We start from the raw sequence: 20,028 nt of genomic DNA, 5'->3' as shown, positions 1-20,028 counted from the left end.
ACCTGTTAATGCTAACATTGCGCAACTAGTTAAGTGAAGGTCAGTTTGTTCTGCTTCTCACGGTGATGATCCTGATTTTGATTTGATTTATTATTGTCACATGTATTAACGTACAGTGAAAAGTATTGTTTCCTGCACACTATACGGACAAAACATACTGATCATAGAGAAGGAAACGAGAGAGTGCAAAATGTAGTGTTACAGTCATAGCTAGGATGTAGAGAAAGATCAACTTAATGCAAGGTAGGCCCATTCAAAAGTCTGACAGCAGCAGGGAAGAAGCTGTCCTTGAGTCGCTTGGTATGTGACCTCAGACTTTTGTATCTTTTTCCCGAAGGAAGAAGGTGGAAGAGAGAATGTCTGGGCTGCGTGGGGTCCTTAATTATGCTGACTGCTTTGCCGAGGCAGCGGGAAGAGTCAATGGTGGGAGGCTGGTTTGTGTGATGAATTGGGCTACATTCACGACCTTTTGTAGTTCCTTGCGGTCTTGAGCAGAGCAGGAACCAGACCAAGCTGTGATACAACCAGAAAGAATGCTTTCTATGGTGCATCTGTAAAAGTTGGTGAGAGTCGTAGCTGACATGCCAAATTTCATTAGTCTTCTGAGAAAGTAGAGGTGTTGGTGGGCTTTCTTAACTATAGTGTCAGCATGGGGGGACCAGGACAGGTTGTTGGTGATCTGGACACCTAAAAACTTGAAGCTCTCGACCCTTTCTACTTCGTCCCCATTGATGTAGACAGGGGCATGTTCTCCTTTACGCTTCCTGAAGTCGATGATAATCTCCTTTGTTTTGTTGACATTGAGGGAGAGATTATTGTTGCCGTACCAGTTCACCAGATTTTCTATCTCATTCCTGTACTCTGTCTCGTCATTGTTTGAGATCTGACCCACCACGGTGGTGTCGTCAGCAAACCTGAAAGTCGAATTGGAGGGGAATTTGGCCATACAGTCATAGGTGTATAAGGAGTATAGTAGGGGGCTGAGAACACAGCCTTGTGGGGCACAGGTGTTGAGGATGATCGTGGAGGAGGTGTTGTTGCCTATCCTTACTGATTGTGGTCTGTGAGTTAGGAAGTTCAGGATCCAGTCACAGAGGGAGGTGCCAAGGCCCAGGCCATGGGGTTTGGAGATGAGTTTCGTGCGAATAATGGTGTTTAAGGCTGAGCTGTAGTCAATAAATAGGAATCTGACATAGGTGTCCTTGTTATCAAGGTGTTCCAGGGTTGAGTGCAGGGCCAGGGAAATGGCATCAGCTGTGGAGCTGTCGGCAGTAGGCAAACTGTAGTGGATCCAGGCAGTCCGGGAGGCTGGAATTGATTTGTGCCGTGACTAACCTTTTGAAGCACTTCATGATAATGGATGTCAGAGCCACCGGCCGATAGTCATTAAGGCGCGCTGCTTGGTTTTTCTCAGGTACTGGGATGATCGTCGCCTTCTTGAAGCAGGTAGGGACCTCAGATTGTTGTAAAGAGAGGTTGAAGATGTCTGTGAATACCTCACCAGCTGATCTGCGCAGGATCTGAGTGCATGTCCGGGTACCCCATCCGGGCCAGCCGCTTTCCGTGGGTTGACCTGCAAGAAAGCTGCTCTGACATCTGCAATGGTGACCCCAGATACAGGTTCATCCAGGGCTTCCAGGGTGGAGGGCATGCTCTCGCTGACCTCTTGCTCAAAACAGGCGTAGAATGCATTGAGCTTATGAGGGAGGGGTATGTTGGAGCTGGCGATTTTACATGCCTTCATCTTGTAGCAGACTTTGCCATAGTCGGCGGGGGTCAGTGTGGCTCGGCTGGGACTCTAGCTTGGTCTGCTACTGTGTTTTGGCATTTTTTGATGGATCTCCTTAGATCGTATCTGGCTTTCTTGTCAGTGTCGCCTGACTTGAATGCCTCAGACCTGGACTTCAGCAAGCAGTGGATATCTCTGACTTGGTGGCAGCAGTAATCTTTCAGCAATTGTGAACAGCAATGACTTGCATTTATATCGCAGCTTTAACATAGTAGTTCACAGGAGTGTTATCAAACAAAATTTGACAATGAGCCACATAAGGAGATTTAGGGCAGGAAGATAGTGAGGCAGAGAGGGGTTTGAGGGGGGAATTGCAGAGCTTAAGGCCTTGACAACCACAGCCATCCCATAGATCAGGGATAGGCAAAAGGTCAGAATTGAAGGAGCGCTAATATCTCAGAGGGTCGTACAGGTGAGGCCAGGGAGGGAATTGAAAGTGAGGATGAGAATCTTAAAATTGAAGTGTTGGTGAAATGGGTGCCCGTGTAGACCATTGAGCACTGGTGATGAAGGCTGAATGGAATTTGGCACGATTTCAGACATTGTCAGTAGAGTAAAGGTTAATGGGTATTGACAGGATAATCTCTCAAACATTTGTATTTAGTTGCGAGACCAATAATAGAATTTATCTTTGGGTTGAAGTCCTATTTTGTGCTATTTGATATTGACTCTATGGAAAAAGTAAAATTGACTTTGAACTGGAATAATGTTGGTGCTTAGTTTGACATTTTGATGCGTGAAACTCAGTTTCTTGTATATCACAACTGTGTGTTTTAGCAATTAATTTTAAAATTCTTATCACTGTCCCTTTGTAGAATCATTCTTGCATACTTGAACTGTAAATACAAAGACTTGAGCATCATATAAGTTGAAAAAGATAAACTGCGTTGCAGTTGTATATATCACTAGTACAGGTTGTTCGTTGGAAATCATATGCCGTAGTAATTGTAATTAATGGAGGTTAGATTGGAAATGCATTGCAGAACCAAACAAGAATTTGTCAGGCAAAATCGCGTGCAATTAAGTGGGTTGTGCCATTTTATTAAGTGGATTAATCACACTTAAGTCATACGTGTACTTTATAGACTTGTATTGAGTAGGTTATGCATAATAGATACCTCTATGCTTTGTCTTTGAAAGGAACAGCATTTTTATTTTGCTTTCATTTAATCGGGAGCGTTTTTGTTTGTTTCTCTAGCAATCCGGCCGGTTGTCTTCCTGCAACATGGTTTACTGGCTGCTGGAAGCAACTGGGTTACAAACCTGGCAAACAACAGCTTGGGCTTTATACTGGCAGACGCTGGTTTTGATGTCTGGATTGGAAATAGCCGAGGAAATACGTGGTCCAGAAAGCACAAAAGCATTCCACCTTACAAAGAGGCATTCTGGGCGTTTAGGTAACAAATGCTCTTATATTGTTATAATGCAGTTCAAAATTTCTACCGATGGAAGTCAGGAGGCTTGGTATGCAACAGACTTCTTTTTGTGTGTTAAATTTAGTTTGGATAATTTTCTGTTCAGATCAGAATTAAAATGTGTGGTTATTTAGTTTGAACAATCCTATCAAATACTTAGAGGAGCATAAATAAATATGTTGTTAGTTTGAATCTATGGGCGGGATTTTCCAGTCGTGCTCGCTCCAAAACTGGAAAGTCCCGCCTGAGGTCAACGGACCTTTGCGTGGTCCCCCCCCCCCCCCCCCCCCCCCGCGACAATTCCCGGGGCGGGTGGGTGGGATGAGAAAAATCCGCCCCCCGCTATGTGTGTAGACCACGTCTTTTTCTTAAAATTCGCAACCCTAACATAGGACTTTTACACATAATGAATCTGTCTCCTCAAAACAAATACTATTCATTGTGGTCCTATCTTTTAAGAAAGGAACTTTGACTTTGTATTTAGATAATGCTATTTTTACATCCATTAAATAACCTTTTGAATGTAATTACTGTAGTAATGGAGGCAAATACAGCAGCCTGTTTTGCAGAGCCAGTAAGATCAATGACCAGTCAATCTGTTTGGAAGGTTTTTGGCTGAGGGGTGAATGTTTTCCAGGACACTAGGAAAACTCTGTTCCTCGACTAATCATGCCACATGATCTACATCCACTTGAAGAGCCGGATAGGGCCTGTGTTTAAAGTCTCAACCAAAAGACTCCCTCAATACCGCACTGAAGCTTAGACCTAATTATGCAATGAAATAGTGGGACTTCATCTCGCAATCTTCTGATTTTGGAAAGATGCTACCAGTGAGCCAAGCTGTCATGCTGCAAAATATGTTGTAATGCAAAAGCATAGTATCTTGTTTAGGGCTACTTTATAATCCACTGGCATTTTTACCCAAGAAACAATTTGCTCAAGTAAGTAAATATATATTTGCGCCCCCCCCCCCTTCCAGTTCTTCAGGATGTAAGGCTCCTGATTGCTGTGAAAATATAGAATTCTTATATGATGCATCACTATACTCTGCATTGTGAATTTGCAGTAGAGTCTCCAAGTAATTAAAGTGTAATTTGATGATCAAGGTTGACACTGAAGTTTAATGTTCACTCATTGTCAAAACAGTTTTGTTCTTCATGTTCAGTATAATGATTGTACTGCAGGTATATATAAACAGACAATATCAACTGAACCTGAAACTTGCTGATGTGGTATTAAGTCAGAATACATGATAGCTGCTTGGAATCACATTTGCTTCCACACTTTCGATTAATATTAAAAGTATGACTGATTTTTATTTGGAGAACAAAATAGCCAGTTGAATGCTGATTGGATCACAAACATGTTGTGACTTGGTAAAGGGTTGCCTGCAATAGATTTTCAGAAGAACAGATTACATTGTTTGTGTGTATATAATAATTGTTCTTTTAGCTGCCCAGGCACTATTTACAATGAGCTGGGTTTGTGATATTTTCAGCTTTGATGAAATGGCCACCAAGGATTTACCAGCAGTCATAGACTTCATCCTCCAAAAAACATCACAACAGCAGTTATACTATGTTGGACATTCTCAGGGAACAACACTTGGTAAGCTAAACACCCACAATTTGCAAATGCATTTTGTCTGTTGTCAGTGGCTTTTTTTTTTGTGTGTTAAGTGGCATAAATAGAGTGTCGGTTGTGTTAATGTGAAATAATTCAACTCAAAAGAAAAGGAATGAAGTTGGCTTTGCAAAGTCTTAATTTATCATAGGCCAGAGGAAATTTGGAAGACGATTGTTGGGTATGAAGGGAATTGCTTCATTCTGGTGCAGGAAATTGATCTCATTAAAGATTACTCATTATTCAGTTCAATTAGCGATTATGAGATTGGTACAAAAGCTCATTATGGTTTCATGAACTTTGGCAACTTGGACCATTAAGTTGTTAATAGGATTAGACATAATTTCTAATCATTGAGGACCAACTTTGGATGGGTACAAAACGTCTTCCATTATGATTAAACGAGAAAAAGAATCATTGATTGGGCCATTAACGTAGGTGAGCCAGGCAGGAATTGTTCTCGGAGAGCTTTTGAAGTACAATCACTTTGCTGGGGCCAGACATTTGAAGGAGACACTTGACTTTTTTGCACTACATTTAGAAGATTGGATTGTTGAACTTCAGTGAGACTGAAGAGTTTGCCCTTGGGTTTCCGATTTGAAATTAAAGGGACCCTGTCTTAGTTCACAAGTTGAATTATATAATTATGTTTTATAAATTGGCGGATACAGAAACACACGACTACTTGTCATCGCTGGAGAATTGAGCATCTTTGGCTAAATTCCATCTCTGACTGGCTAATGGCATATTCTTTTGCAGTAGTAATTGATTGGCTGCTGCATATGTTTCTGCTTGTCCAATCTCACTCCTATTTTGAAGCATGTTTTCCATTGAACCCGGGCTTTGTTTCAGTGTCACTGTGTAACTGCATGGTGGGATATGAGAATTAATTCTCCAAATCACACTCACAGTGTAAAGCCTCAGCCACTGAGCACATTAATTGGGAAATAATGGCTGGTATTCTCTGTCCAATAGTAATTTTGGAGAATACTATGAATGTGGAGTATATAATTATATATGTTCCCTTAATTGAGTTCACAATATCTACCGGTTTATATAAGTGTTTTTATAGCACCTACATGCTTGAAGTTTTGAATATCTAAGTTTACCAGACAGACTTTGAAATTGTCGGTTATCTAGGCAATCTAGGTGATTAGCATATATTAACTATAAATTGTGTACGTGACAGACTTTTAAAAACTAGGCTTTTTGAAATCTTAAAATGGAGCCTCTCTGCTTGTTTTCTTGCATCTGACATTTTTTTAAGTTGAATGAGAATTGTTAGATTTGATTTTTAGCTCTCCCTTAACATTCTGCTCTTCTTACTCAGGTTTCATAGCCTTTTCCACAATGCCCGAGTTAGCAAAGAAGATTAAAGTCTTTTTTGGCTTGGCTCCAGTTGCAACGGTTAAATATTCTGTCAGCCCACTAGCTAAACTTGGGCAACTTCCGGAGTTTTTGATCAAAGTAAGTGCTTCTTTATTTTATACAGAGAGGGTAATGCTGGGGAAGAGGAATATTTGGATTTAGGATGTGCTTTGCAATTTATAAGGCAATGAGACTTTTTAATGCCCTGGGCACCTCGTAGAAAGAGGAATTATTACCTATCTGTAACAGGAACAGGGTAACTCAATCCTAACTTCATTTCTTGCTGTTCAATTCACACAATCAGTAGGACTTAATGTTACTGGGTGTAAATTGTCCTTCGAATACAGTTAATCTAAAGTTATCTCCAAGAGTTGCCCCTAGCTGTGTCTTTTAAAAACAATCATGATCTATTGGTTTGGATAATATCTGTTAGGTGGGGAGTGGGCAGATTTGCAGCTGGGTAACCCAGAAGCACTGGTTTCCCTTGGATCCTGCTGCATTCAATGGCAGGACCTACTTCAGTATTTTCACAGGTTTCCCAACTGCCAATTGGGCAAGTTGACTGGGTGTGGAGCAGGAAAGGTGCTGGGGAGCGGAGGAGAGTTAAGTCCACTATGTGGTGGGGGAGTTGGCCATCAATGGATGCATTTGGAGGGGTGCGGTAGTGGGAGGTGGTGGTAAGGCCTGTAAATTATGGGAGTTCCATCATTGGGTCTTTAAAATGTAAGCTTGGGAGTCAAGTGGAAGCACTCTGCACCTACTGGCCCACAAGCAGTGCTACAAAGACACTTGTTAATCATAGACTAGAAACCCTACAGTACAGAAAGAGGCCATTCGGCCCATCGAGTCTGCACCGACCACAATCCCACCCAGGCCCTACCCCCATATTCCTACATATTTACCCACTAATCCCTCTAACCTATGCATCTCAGGACACCTAAGGGCAATTTTTAGCATGTCCAATCAACCTTACCCGCACATCTTTGGACTGTGGGAGGAAACCGGAGCACCCGGAGGAAACCCACGCAGACACGAGGAGAATGTGCAAACTCCACACAGACAGTGACCCAAGTCGCGAATCGAACCCAGGTCCCTGGAGCTGTGAAGCAGCAGTGCTAACCACTGTGCTACCGTGCCGCCCGTCTGTTGAAACCAGCCCTTCATGTTTTCCTTCAGCTTGGGAAGCCCACCCAGCCTGCAAGTGTTGAAACTAAAAGTTAACTTAAACTGTTCACCCCCTGCCTCTCAAATGTTTAGTGATTAACCTGCATCCCGAGGGTGTCTTACTCGACTGCCCCCCAACCAGTCTCCGTTTAAAAACAGAGGTGAACTAGGGTGAGGTTGCCTATTTTTAAATTTAGATCCAGGCCTGCCTCCACTGTTTATAACTATGTATTTGATAAATGCTCAGGTTTTCATTCCTTTCTCCAATGCCCCTTATGAAATTGCTATACAGCTAAATGTTGTCAAAAAATATATAGGTAACTAAAGGCATTGGAGCTGGAATTTTGATTCCCCTTTGATTAAATTATGTAAATAGTATAATATTTTATTATTCCACATAGCAATGGCTCTCAAACCTTTCTACTTGAAGGACCTCTTTCCAAATGAATTTGTAATCACCCCCCCCCCCCCCCTCCCTGCCCTATATCTAAATTATAGCACTATGAAACTCAACATGAAAGTTCTAGAGTTGGAGCCATATATAGTCACTAAGGCACAGAAGTTGGCTATTTGGTGCATTGAGTCCATGTTGATTCTCTGAAGATCAGTCCGATCAGTCTCATTCCCCCACTTTATTCCTGTAGTCCTGCAAGTTTATTTCCCTCAAGTGTTCATCCAACTTTCTATTGAAATCATTGATTGCGTCCATTTCCACCATCTTGTACTGTTCTAGAACAGTACCACTTGTGTATGCATAAAAAGATTTTCCTCGCACCCTCTTTCCTCCACCACCAACCCTCTGCCCCCAGGATCTCTTGCCCGAAACTTTAAATCTACGTCCCTTCAATCTTGCATAACCAACTTTTCTTTGTCAACCTATCTAAACCCATCATAGTATTTCACACCTCTATCCAAACTTCCCTCAATCTCCTTTGTTCAAAGGAGAACAACCATAGCTTCTCCAACCTTATCTTTAAATTCCTTAAATCGTTCTGGTAAATCTCCTCTGCACTCTCATGGACCCTTGCATCCTTCTTAAATTGGAGTGACCAGAACTGGAGACACTGCTCTAGTTGCGGCTTAACCAAAGATTCATAAAGTTCAGCATGACTTCTCTGCTTTTGCACATGATGCCACTATTTAAGAAGCCACAGATCCCAAATGCTTCGTAAATGATTCTATTACCTGCTACCTTTGAAGATATATGCGCATGAACCTCCAGTATTGTTTGATTAATGCCTTTAAGAAAACACATATTTACCTAACAATATTTACCTATGATGCACTCTTGCCACTCCTCCATATACACTCCCCTCCTAAGTGAGGTAGCCAGCACATTCCAACTCAGAATGACTGTAGAAAAACAGGAGACCTGCACCTCCCCCTACTCCACCACCCCTCCCCCCGCCCCCCACCAACCATAGGAAATTTCCAACTCCCTCCCTCCCCCTTGTCAGTGATTACATTAGCCTTAACAGGCTAATTTATTTATTTTATTCATTTTTTTAAACTTATCATTTATTTATGTTCTTCCGTGGTTTTTAGGGCTTGTTTGGAAATAAGGAATTCCTTCCACAAGATAGTGAAATAACATGGCTTGCTACACATGTGTGCAATCGATTTCTGATTGAAGAGCTCTGTGGCAACATATTCTTTGTAATCAGTGGATTCAACGAGAAGAACCTCAACATGGTAAGCATCACAGGATTTTGAAAAATAAAGTGCTGGATGTGCATATCAAAAAACCTCCTTTGTTCATTCAGACTGGATATTTCTGTGAATATAATCATTGATGCTCTGTGATCAAACAGCATTGTGTTGGTGGTTGGTAATTTGCTGGTCAGTTTTTCCTTGCGTCATCATGCAAATTGTTCAAAGTCTAGCTAGGAATGATTAAAACTTGGACCCAATAGTAGCAGAGGGGGGCTTAAAACTCACTCGATCGTGGCTGTCATTTGATTCAGAGGATATCCCACATTAAAATCCATATACAGATATGATAAATTTTAAAACCTCAGTAATTTTAAGATTGTGAAATAATTTAAATAACTCCAGATGGAATATAATGCGGGGAATGTGAGCATGCCCACTTTGACAGGATGAGTGGAATATTATTTTTAAAAGTTTATTTATTAATGTCACAAGTAGGGTTACATTACCATTGCAGTGAAGTTACTGTGAAAATCCCTTAGTTGCCACACTCTGGTGCCTGTTCAGGTACTCTGAGGGAGAATTTAGCATGCCCAATCACCTGACTAGCATGTCTTTCGGACTGTGGGAGGAAACCCACATAGGCATGGGGAGAACGTACACCCTCTGCACAGACAGTGACCCAAGCCAGGGATCTAACCTGGCTCCCTAGCACTGTGAGGCAGCAGTGCTAATCACTGTGCTACTGTGCCGCCCAGTGGTGAAAGGTTGCAGAGCTCTGCTGTACAGAGGAATTCGGGTGTCCTGGTACATGAATCATGAAAAGTTAGCATGCAGGTACAGCAAGTGATTAGGAAGGCTAATAGAATGCTGTCATTTATTATAAGTAGCATTAAATATAAAAGTGGGAAAGTTTTGCAGGACATTGGTGAGGCCCCACCTGGAGAAATATCTACAGTCTTGGTTGCCTTACTTAAGAAAGGCTTATAATTGCATTAGAAGAAGTTCAGAGAACGTTCACTTGACTGATTTCTAGATTGAAGAGGTTATTTTATGAGGAAAGGTTGGGCTTGTATCCGTTAGAGTTCAGAAGAATGAGCGGTGGTCTTAAAATCCTGAGGGAACTTGATGGGGTGGATGCTGAGAGGCTGTTTCCAAATGTGGGAGAGACCAGAACTCGGCGACATAGTTTAAGAATAAGGGGTGTCTCCCATTTAAAACAATGGTGAAGGGATTTTTTTTTTCTGAGGGTTGGTAGTCTGTGGAATTCTCGTCTCCAGAGAACAATGGAGGCAGGGGCATTGAACATTTTTAAGGCTCAGTTAGATGGATTTTTGATTGACAAGGGAGTCAAAGGGTATTGGGGTATTCGAAAGTAGAGTTGAGGCCACAATTGATCAGTCATAATCTTACCAAGTGGCAGAGCAGATCCGAGGGGCCGAATGGCCTACTCTTAGTGCTAATTTGTATGTTCCTAATTCATTCCATTAACTATAGCCTGACTGAGCTCTCACCTTCCCTCGCTGTGCTCTTTGTTGCTTCGCCTCTCTTGCTGATTCTCACCTCTGAGCACTTGCCTTACCTCCCTGCACTCTTTATCGTGTGTCCGTGTCCCCCCCCCCCCCCCCCCAAACTTCTCTTGCTGATCCTCGCCTCTTGGACTGGAAACTTGAAGTCGTCCAAAACTTTGGTATGTCCTGACACACTTTACGTTTTGTCCGCCCATTACCCTCTGCTTTTTATTTGCTGGTAATGCAGTGCTTCGATTGTAAAATTCCCATCCGTTTTTTCAAATCCTTCCCTGGCCTCAGCCTACTCTATCTCTGTAATCCCCTCCAGCCAGAAAACCCACCAAGATATCTGCACGTATTTAATTCTGGCCTTTTGGACATCCCCAGTTTTAATCACTCCAGCATTGTTAGCTGCCTGAACTAAGTGCTGCAATTCTCTCCCTAAACCCCTCTGCCTCTCTACCCTTTTACCTCATTTTCCCCCTTTTAAGATGCTCTTCCACTTTGATCAAGTTTTTGGCCATCTGTTCAAATGTTGCCTTGCGTGGCTTGTTTCATAATGCACCGTGAAATGTTTCATTACACTAAAGGTGCTATATGAACAGAAGTTATTTCTTTCGTTGTAATTGAAAATAATGTATTTTGTGTATTTTCTTAATCATTCTAAACATTTAAAGGACTAATTTTCCAAAATTTCAAATGCCTTTTCAGAGCAGAATACCAGTCTATTCAGCACACTGTCCTGCTGGGACCTCTGTACAAAACATTCTTCACTGGAGTCAGGTACAGCCTCTCATGTCTCATTGGTGTCTTTGTTTAGTACACATTTTTAAAAATTAAAACTATGCTCACTTTTCAAAGTAGAGATTTTCTGTAAAAGTTGCAGGAACATGCAGCAGAAGTATATGCTGCGGTTTAAGGACATATCACTTTATGTTTGTGTTCTCTTAACAGGTTGCGTTGGAAACAATCTTTTGATTATTCACTTTTTATGTCCTTCAGGCTGTGAAAGGGGGACATTTACAGGCTTTTGACTGGGGGTCTTATAAAACAAACATGGCTCATTATAATCAGGTACTGTACAATAAACCACTTGAGAAAAAGTATGTATTTATAAATGCTTCAAACTATATTTCCTGCAAACTGTTTCTGGTTGTTTATACACATTCGTTTTGCTTTACATATTGTGAATTAAAAGACATTAAAGCTGCTGAAAGAATTGATAAACAAAGCAGTTCCTTCACACAAGTTTAGTTTTACCAACTGTGGGAAAACGGGAAGAAATGAGAAGCAGCAGCAGCAGGGGGGCGATTATTAAAACCTTGTCACCATTATGTATGTCAGTCATTACACAGGACAATTAACAAGGCAGAAAAATATGACTGAGGAATCCCCTTTTGGTAACTGGGCTTGTTTTGATTTCTGCTAATTTCCGAGAACTGGATAAAATATTCTTGGTGGGGGAAGAACATTTCAGGCTTTCCACGTGCAATGTGTATCTTATTGTGCTGAATCATTGATGGGGCAGGGAAATGGGGGGGTGGTGGTGGAGGGTGGGACTAAATCCACCACTGAATGGAATGTTGTCCCCACTTGAGTGTGCTGTGCCTTCGTACAGTTACCCGTAGACTTTGAAAAGTAAGAACTATTCCATCTTTGAGTGATCATTTTATCATTAAAAGTAGCTTTCCTGTTGTGAATAGCTGAATATTTTACTGTACCATAATATTCTTGCCTATTTGAAAGACACAGTTACCACACCTTGAACAAAATCTAATTTTCCCCACATCTAATTTTTAAATTATGTTCCTCTGTCCAATCTTGTTTATCCTGCAGAACTTCCTTCCCTTCAGTTGGTATTGTTATGATCTTGGTAGAGACCAGTTTAAAAAATCCGAAACCCCAATTATTTACTAAAGAATGAAGCCACAAGATTTTAAAGTTTAGAACAGAAGAGTTTTTACTTTACAAAAGTCAAAGGTTCTATATTTCATAACCTTCTATATTCTAAAGCTCACAATCAGTTAAATGTGAACTAACAGGCAAATTGCAGTTGATCATAACTATAAATTACACATTAAATAGCAGATACAACTAAGACAGATCTTGGCTCAGCAGTATACTCAGCATATAGGTAAACGCAAAATACTGCAGATGCTGGAATCTGAAACAAAAACAGAAAAATGCTGGAAAATCTCAGCAGATCTGACAGCATCTGTGGAGAGAGAGTAGAGCCAACGTTTTGTGTCTAAATGACCCTTCATTAGAGCTCTGACAAAGGGTGATCTAGACTCAAAAGTTTGGCTCTACTCTCCACAGATGCTGTCAGACTTGTTCAGCGTATAGGTCATCAATCTCGGTCACAAGGCCTTTCAAAATCCTCACCAAGACGTTCAGCTCCTCTTCTCTGAGGCTGTAGCCTGACTCCCAGCCTACAGCAGCGCACAACCAAACCATGAACAAAGTCTTCACCAAAAGTGGCACGCGTCTTGCAGCACCTCTTCAACTCTGGGTGACAGCTTAAGGCTGATGAGATTTTCATCCGCAACATGGTCATCAAACCAGCAGACAAAGGAGGGGCCATCGTCATATTGAACAGAACGGATTACTGCAAAGAAGTGTACTGACAGCTAAACAACGAGGAACACTACAGACAGTTACCTGCAGATCCGACCAAAGAACACACCCGTCAACTCAACACTCTGATCAAGACCTTTGATCCGGACCTTCAGAGCACCCTCCGTGCTCTCATCCCACGCACTCCCCGCGTTGGAGATCTCTACTGCCTCCCGAAGATACACAAGGCAAACACACCCGGCCATCCCATCGTATCGGGCAATGGGACCCTGTGCGAGAACCTCTCCGGCTATGTCGAGGGCATCCTGAAACCCATTATACAAAGAACCCCCAGCTTTTGTCGCGACACTACGGACTTCCTACAGAAACTCGGCACACATGGAACAGTTGAACCAGGAGCACTCCTCGTCACAATGGATGTCTCGGCATTCTACACCAGCATCCCCCATGACGATGGCATTGCTGCAACGGCCTCAGTGCTCAGCGCCAACAACTGCCAGTTTCCAGATGCAATTTTACATCTCATCCGCTTCATCCTGGACCACAATATCTTCACCTTCAACAACCAGTTCTTCATCCAGACACACGGAACAGCCATGGGGACCAAATTCGCACCTCAATATGCCAACATCTTCATGCACAGGTTTGAACAAGACCTTTTCACCGCACGGGACCTTCAACCGATGCTATACACTAGATACATCGATGACATTTTCTTCCTTTGGACTCATGGTGAACAATCACTGAAACAATTCTATGATGACATCAACAAGTTCCATCCCACCATCAGACTCACCATAGACTACTCTCCGGAATCGGTTGCATTCTTGGACACACGCATCTCCATTAAGGACGGTCACCTCAGCACCTCACTGTACCGCAAGCCCACGGATAACCTCACGATGCTCCACTTCTCCAGCTTCCACCCTAAACACGTTAAAGAAGCCATCCCCTACGGACAAGCCCTCCGTATACACAGGATCTGCTCGGATGAGGAGAAACGCAACAGACACCTCCAGACGCTGAAAGATGCCCTCATAAGAACAGGATATAGCGCTCGACTCATTGATCAACAGTTCCAACGCGCCACAGCTAAAAACCGCACCGACCTCCTCAGAAGACAAACACGGGACACAGTGGACAGAGTACCCTTCGTCGTCCAGTACTTCCCCGGAGCGGAGAAGCTACGGCATCTCCTCCGGAGCCTTCAACATGTCATTGATGAAGATGAACATCTCGCCAAGGCCATCCCCACACCCCCACTTCTTGCCTTCAAACAACCGCACAACCTCAAACAGACCATTGTCCGCAGCAAACTAACCAGCCTTCAGGAGAACAGTGACCACGACACCACACAACCCTGCCACAGCAACCTCTGCAAGACGTGCCGGATCATCGACACAGATGCCATCATCTCGCGTGAGAATACCATCCACCAGGTACACGGTACATACTCTTGCAACTCGGCCAACGTTGTCTACCTGATACGCTGCAGGAAAGGATGTCCCGAGGCATGGTACATTGGGGAAACTATGCAGACGCTGCGACAACGGATGAATGAACACCGCTCGACAATCACCAGGCAAGACTGTTCTCTTCCTTTTGGGGAGCACTTCAGCGGTCACGGGCATTCGGCCTCTGATATTCGGGTAAGCGTTCTCCAAGGCGGCCTTCGCGACACACGACGGCGCAGAGTCGCTGAGCAGAAACTGATAGCCAAGTTCCGCACACACGAGGACGGCCTCAACCGGGATATTGGGTTCATGTCACACGCCTGGACCTGCAGAGTTTCACTGGCTGTCTTGTCTGGAGACAATACACATCTTTTTAGCCTGTCTTGATGCTCTCTCCACTCACGTTGTTTTGTTTCTTAAAGACTTGATTAGCTGTAAGTATTCACATTCCAACCATTATTCATATAAATTGAGTCTGTGTCTTTATATGCCCTGTTTGTGAACAGAATTCCCACTCACCTGAAGAAGGGGCTTGGAACTCCGAAAGCTTGTGTGGCTTTTGCTACCAAATAAACCTGTTGGACTTTAACCTGGTGTTGTTAAACTTCTTACTGAGATTTTCATTGGCATCGAGGAACTCCACTTCCCTGAGGCAAACTAATAATCATTTCCCACTTGGGTTTCAGGAAGAAAATAAAAGAATATACTGTGATGAATTTGTGGCTTCAAAGCTTGTATTTTTTGAGCTGGACACAATTTGAAAACAGAAACCAAACAAAAAAGGAACAAGAAAGGAAAGACACCAGTAAACCATGAAGCTGCCTGAAAATTGGAAGTCGCAGTTCATCCAACTATAAATCAGTAAATCCAACCATATTGTCAAGTAACAGAAACCGCTGCACTAGCCAAATCTTAGCCTATTCTCAGCTGCTGGATCTAGCGGTTCTCTACTTCAGCCTGCTTGCAGTACACCACTGGTCTCATCAGCTTCTGAGCTTGGAGGGCTCTTACATGCACGGATGAGACATTTCCACCAAATGGCGGATTTCCAACATTGGGGCTTTCGAAGATCCGTCATTTGCCTCTTCCTTTCTGACTTTCGGAGTCGAAAGACCGGCTTTAAAAACACATGGGAACTGTCAGTTTCAATGGCAGTTTCTGCAAGTTGGAAGTGCTACTTCCAATTTTCAGGCAGCTTCCTGGTTTACTGGTGGCTTTCCTTCCTAGTTCCCTTTTTTTTTGGGTTTCCCTTTTCAATTTGTGTCAGGCTCAAAAAACACAATCTTTGAAATTGCAGATTCATCACAGTATATTCACTCATCCTTTATTTTCTTCCTGAAACCTAAGTGGGAAATGAATATTAATTTACCTCAGGAAAGTGGAGTTCCTCAATTCTAAATAAAATCTCATCAGCTTTAAACTGTCACTTCCATGTAAATCCCCAAAAACGGGAATTGGGGAGTGGAGTGAATCACAGGAATGACAAGGATCTCCCAATTCAGTGTCAATCATGGGTTTTCGTGCTGCATGGGATGTGGACATTGTTGGCAAGGCCAGCGTTTGTCACCCATCCGTAATTGCCCTCGGACCAGCTCCTGAATTTTATCGATTTTGACAAGATATGGTTCCAGAAGTATCAATTTTTCTCATTAATTTGGACACCATTTGCTCTCAGTTAACTTTGTTTTGTGCACAAGAGTTGGATGAGTAACTTGTTTCCAATTTCACCGCAACAAGTTTCCTTGGAATTGGTGGTACACAGGGATAAATCCTTTGTGGTGTCCTTCAGCAATGCAGAAACAAATATATTTTAATGTTTTAAGCATCTAGGCTAAATTCCAAAGCTCTAATTTTCTTTTCTTTTTATGCTCCAGACCAAACCACCTCTATACTACGTAAAATCGATGCCTGTCCCCACTGCTCTGTGGTCTGGAGGAAACGATTGGTTAGCTGACCCCCATGATGTGGATATGTTATTGAAGCAAATGCCCAATGTAATTTACCACAACAGAATCCCTGATTGGGAGCACCTGGATTTCATCTGGGGTATGGATGCTCCACAGCGCATGTACTATGACATCATTGGTCTCATGAGAAAGTATCAGTGAGTCGGGGACAGTCTGCAATGAGCTATTTTAAAACTGGAGTTAATGGACATTTCATTTAAGAGTTGCTTTTCTTTTGAGCTTTTCCCTTTACGGCTGTATTATATCGATCTTCGATGTTCTTAAATGTTTCTAAAAAGAAATATACCGGATTTAAAATTATTAAAGCTTTAGTATTTTGTTGCCCAGCTTGTGCCTGAGCCCTGTCTTTAAGCAAGAAGTGAGTGTTCTAATCCCATTTCCTGATGTACTATAGGTAGGTTCTTTACTCTAGAGAGTGGTTGGGGTGTGGAATGAACTGCCTGCAGTGATAGTGGAGTCAGACACTTTAGGAACATTTAAGCGGTTATTGGATAGGCACATGGAACACACCAGGATGATAGGGAGTGGGACAGCTTGATCTTGGTTTCAGATAAAGCTCGGCACAACATCGTGGACCGAAGGGCCTGTTCTGTGCTGTACTGTTCTACTCTGAATCACAGTCACAATTCTATGTCCAAATTCCGAGCTGGGGCCTGGTTATTCTTTAGAGACGGGAAGAAAGATTTGGGAGCGGCCCTGGTCAAAGAAACATTAATGGAGGTTTAGGAACTGCTGTCTATTTCTTCCTGCCCCTTATTGGACCGTTGAGACCAGGGAATTTATTTTTTAGCACATTATGTTTGACTTGATGTTATCCTAAGGTTGCCAGGACTGTGATGAATGAAAGCAGGCTAACTATCCTCTTATACAGTTGGATGAAGCCATATACGTATTACCCCGTCCAATTTTATTGCTGTTCCCTGGAGTGCCTTATTGAACCACTGTTTCCTTTAGTGGTGTTAGGTAGTAAGTGCCAGCAACAATGGAGGCGTGGTGATACATTCCCAAGCCAGGATGTGTGACTTCCTTGAAGATGCCTTAGTAGGTACATTTTCTATTTGTAGATCAAACTTTGAGTGAACTCCTTTACCTTATGTAACTAAGAGCATGGTGTTATTTTGATTGTGATGCTACTAGTTTAGTTTGAATCTGTTGAAAAGAGTTTTAACATTGTTTTGGTTTATGAATGTAAAGTTGTAAGTTTATTTGAAATTAAATTTCACTGTCGAATCTGCACCTCTTCATTTAACTTGAAAAAAGGTAAAAGTTCCCATATTTTTTATTTACGTTGTAGTATGATTGTCAATTCTTGCTGATGCCCAACTACTTGATGTTCTTCGTGAATTGTACCATGTGTGCATGGGCTTTGATTGTGGGAATTATTAAGTCATATAGACCAGCACACAGGAAATGAAAATGTAAATCCATTGAGGTCCAGTCTAGTTTTGAATGTGCTTTTTTAATGTCGCCATTTGGATTCATAACCTTCAGGATCAATTGTTTACATGAGAGAAATAGAGCAGCCAGTGTTGCTCAAGTAAAAATAGAAAATGCTGGAAAACCTCAGCAGGTCTGGCAGCATCTGTGGAGTAAGAAACAGAGTTAATGTTGAGTCCCAAGGGTCAATATGGACTCAACATTAACTCTTTCTTTCTTTCTCTCTCTACAGATGCTTCTAGACCTGCTGAGTTTTTCCAGCATCCGCAGTACTTTGCACTTGCATGGCTTGTGGACAACTAGAACAACCAGATCATTTTTACGATGACTTGGATCATGAGAATTGACTTGATACAGAAAAGATGGATCTGGTCAGTTTAGGTGCTGGTAATTTTACAAAACTAATCCAAATTTCAGCTGAAGTTGCTTGTGCACTGACCTGCTGGACGGTTGGCTTAAAAAAAAACCTGTCAATCACACTTTCAGCTGATTTTACAAAAATGCAACTCAGTATTTTTTTAATGCTTATGGATTTGTAGCATCTTGCGCAGTTACCAGCATGACAAGTGGGGCACTCGTTGCACTTAACTGAAGTGGAATATAAGAATGTACAGAACCAGACTGTGAATACCCAATATGGACTGGTTAAATTTCACACAGCAGTAATGATTAAGGCATCATTATTGTGGTAATGAGTTAGTGTTTGAGGACTCTGGGTTAGTACTCGATGGAGTTTAGGAGGACGTGGGGGAATTGCATTGAAACCTTTAGAATACTGAAAGGCGTGGATGTGAGGAACGTGTTTCCATTAGTAGGAGAGACCAGTATCCTGAGCACAGCCTCAGTGTAAAGGAACAACCCTATTTGAATGGAGACGAGGAGGAATTTCTTTAGCCAGAGGATGGTGAATCTATGGAATTCATTACCACAGAAAGCTGTGGAGGCAAGGCCATTGTGTATTTAAGACAGATGGATAGGTTCTTGATTGGCAACAGGATCAATGGTTACAGGAAAAAAGGCAGGAGAATGGGGTTGAGAAACTTAGCCATGATTGAATGACAGTAGACTCGATGGGCGGTTGGCCTAACTCTCTGCTCCTATATCTTATGGTCTAATTAAGCTGGTTTAAGGACGACAGTTTAAGGGTGCTGTCTGAGTTTTAAGAGTGAAAAGAGTTCTTTTTTTGAAAATCCAAGTCTATGTTAAGCACACAGCTTCTGATTTGACCAATGCTATTAATTAAACCTGTCTGTACATTACTGTTTTCAGATAGCCTTTAATACCTTGTTACAATTGTCTCACTTTTACAATGAAACCATTTCAATAAAGAGTTTAATATTCTAAAGCTTGATTTGATTTTACCCAGATTTTTAAGACTAGCGATGTCCAATTTATGCAGCAAATCCGGATGAGCAACATTTGTGAATTTTTAGAATTGGAATTTAAATTGGAGGCTCCAGTCTAACGCACCTTCATTCCTCCTTCAAGTGGCTTTCATAAGGCTCTTGAGGACCTTGCTCCTCTGCTTAAAGCTAGAAAAAGGACTACACAAAGGCACTCATTAGAACCACTTTAATAAAGGTAGCTTGTATTAGGTTTCACAACAAAAACTCAGGACATTTAGATAAAACATACCCTACAGTTAGTGAGACTGCATCTGACTTGGATGGTTGAGAAGGTAATGGAACATTAATGTCCAATTTGTAAGCAAGTTTCATTTAGAAATTTTCATCCCCACAACTATGTTTTCAGAACACGGAATCTTGGTTGCAGATTACTGCCTTTCAAAGAATGATTGCAATAACACAAAATTAGGTGATTTAACTTCATTTCATTGTCATATCAAAGGAATATTTAAATGGTATCTGGGGAGGCCCTGAGGGGCTTGCCAAACCTGGAACAATTTCAGTCCCTGGATTCAAAATGCTGAAATATGACGGTTATTTAGCACCAAAGAAATCCGAGGAGGAATTACAAGACACTTTAGAGCACTACTTAAAAGAAACTCCCAGCTCATCTGAAAACATTTTCAAACCATTGAAGGGTGGCACAGTGGTTAGCACTGTTGCCTCA

The 20,028-nt window shown here is 42.0% G+C and overlaps 1 protein-coding gene across 6 annotated transcripts in view; it reads left to right on the top strand.

The window, feature by feature from the left end:
• lipf (lipase, gastric) overlaps window positions 1-20,028 on the top strand; it is a 911,257-nt gene that overhangs the window by 24,410 nt on the left and 866,819 nt on the right. For 4 of the 6 annotated variants that reach the window (XM_078223567.1, XM_078223566.1, XM_078223570.1 and 1 more), the window contains 7 exons: window positions 2,988-3,186; window positions 4,703-4,812; window positions 6,158-6,294; window positions 8,905-9,051; window positions 11,232-11,303; window positions 11,523-11,594; window positions 16,426-19,300. In XM_078223567.1, coding sequence (XP_078079693.1) covers window positions 2,988-3,186; window positions 4,703-4,812; window positions 6,158-6,294; window positions 8,905-9,051; window positions 11,232-11,303; window positions 11,523-11,594; window positions 16,426-16,659 — 971 coding nt within the window. In that variant the 3' untranslated portion in view covers window positions 16,660-19,300. Of the gene's footprint in view, window positions 1-2,987; window positions 3,187-4,702; window positions 4,813-6,157; window positions 6,295-8,904; window positions 9,052-11,231; window positions 11,304-11,522; window positions 11,595-16,425; window positions 19,301-20,028 lie in introns of those variants that run through there. The other 2 variants (XR_013498988.1, XR_013498989.1) reach the window with 1 other exon arrangement.

The sequence above is a fragment of the Mustelus asterias genome, chromosome 11, assembly GCF_964213995.1.
Source record: "Mustelus asterias chromosome 11, sMusAst1.hap1.1, whole genome shotgun sequence".
In the NCBI taxonomy this organism is placed as follows: Eukaryota; Metazoa; Chordata; class Chondrichthyes; order Carcharhiniformes; family Triakidae; genus Mustelus; species Mustelus asterias.
This window is presented reverse-complemented; position numbering and strand designations above follow the sequence as displayed.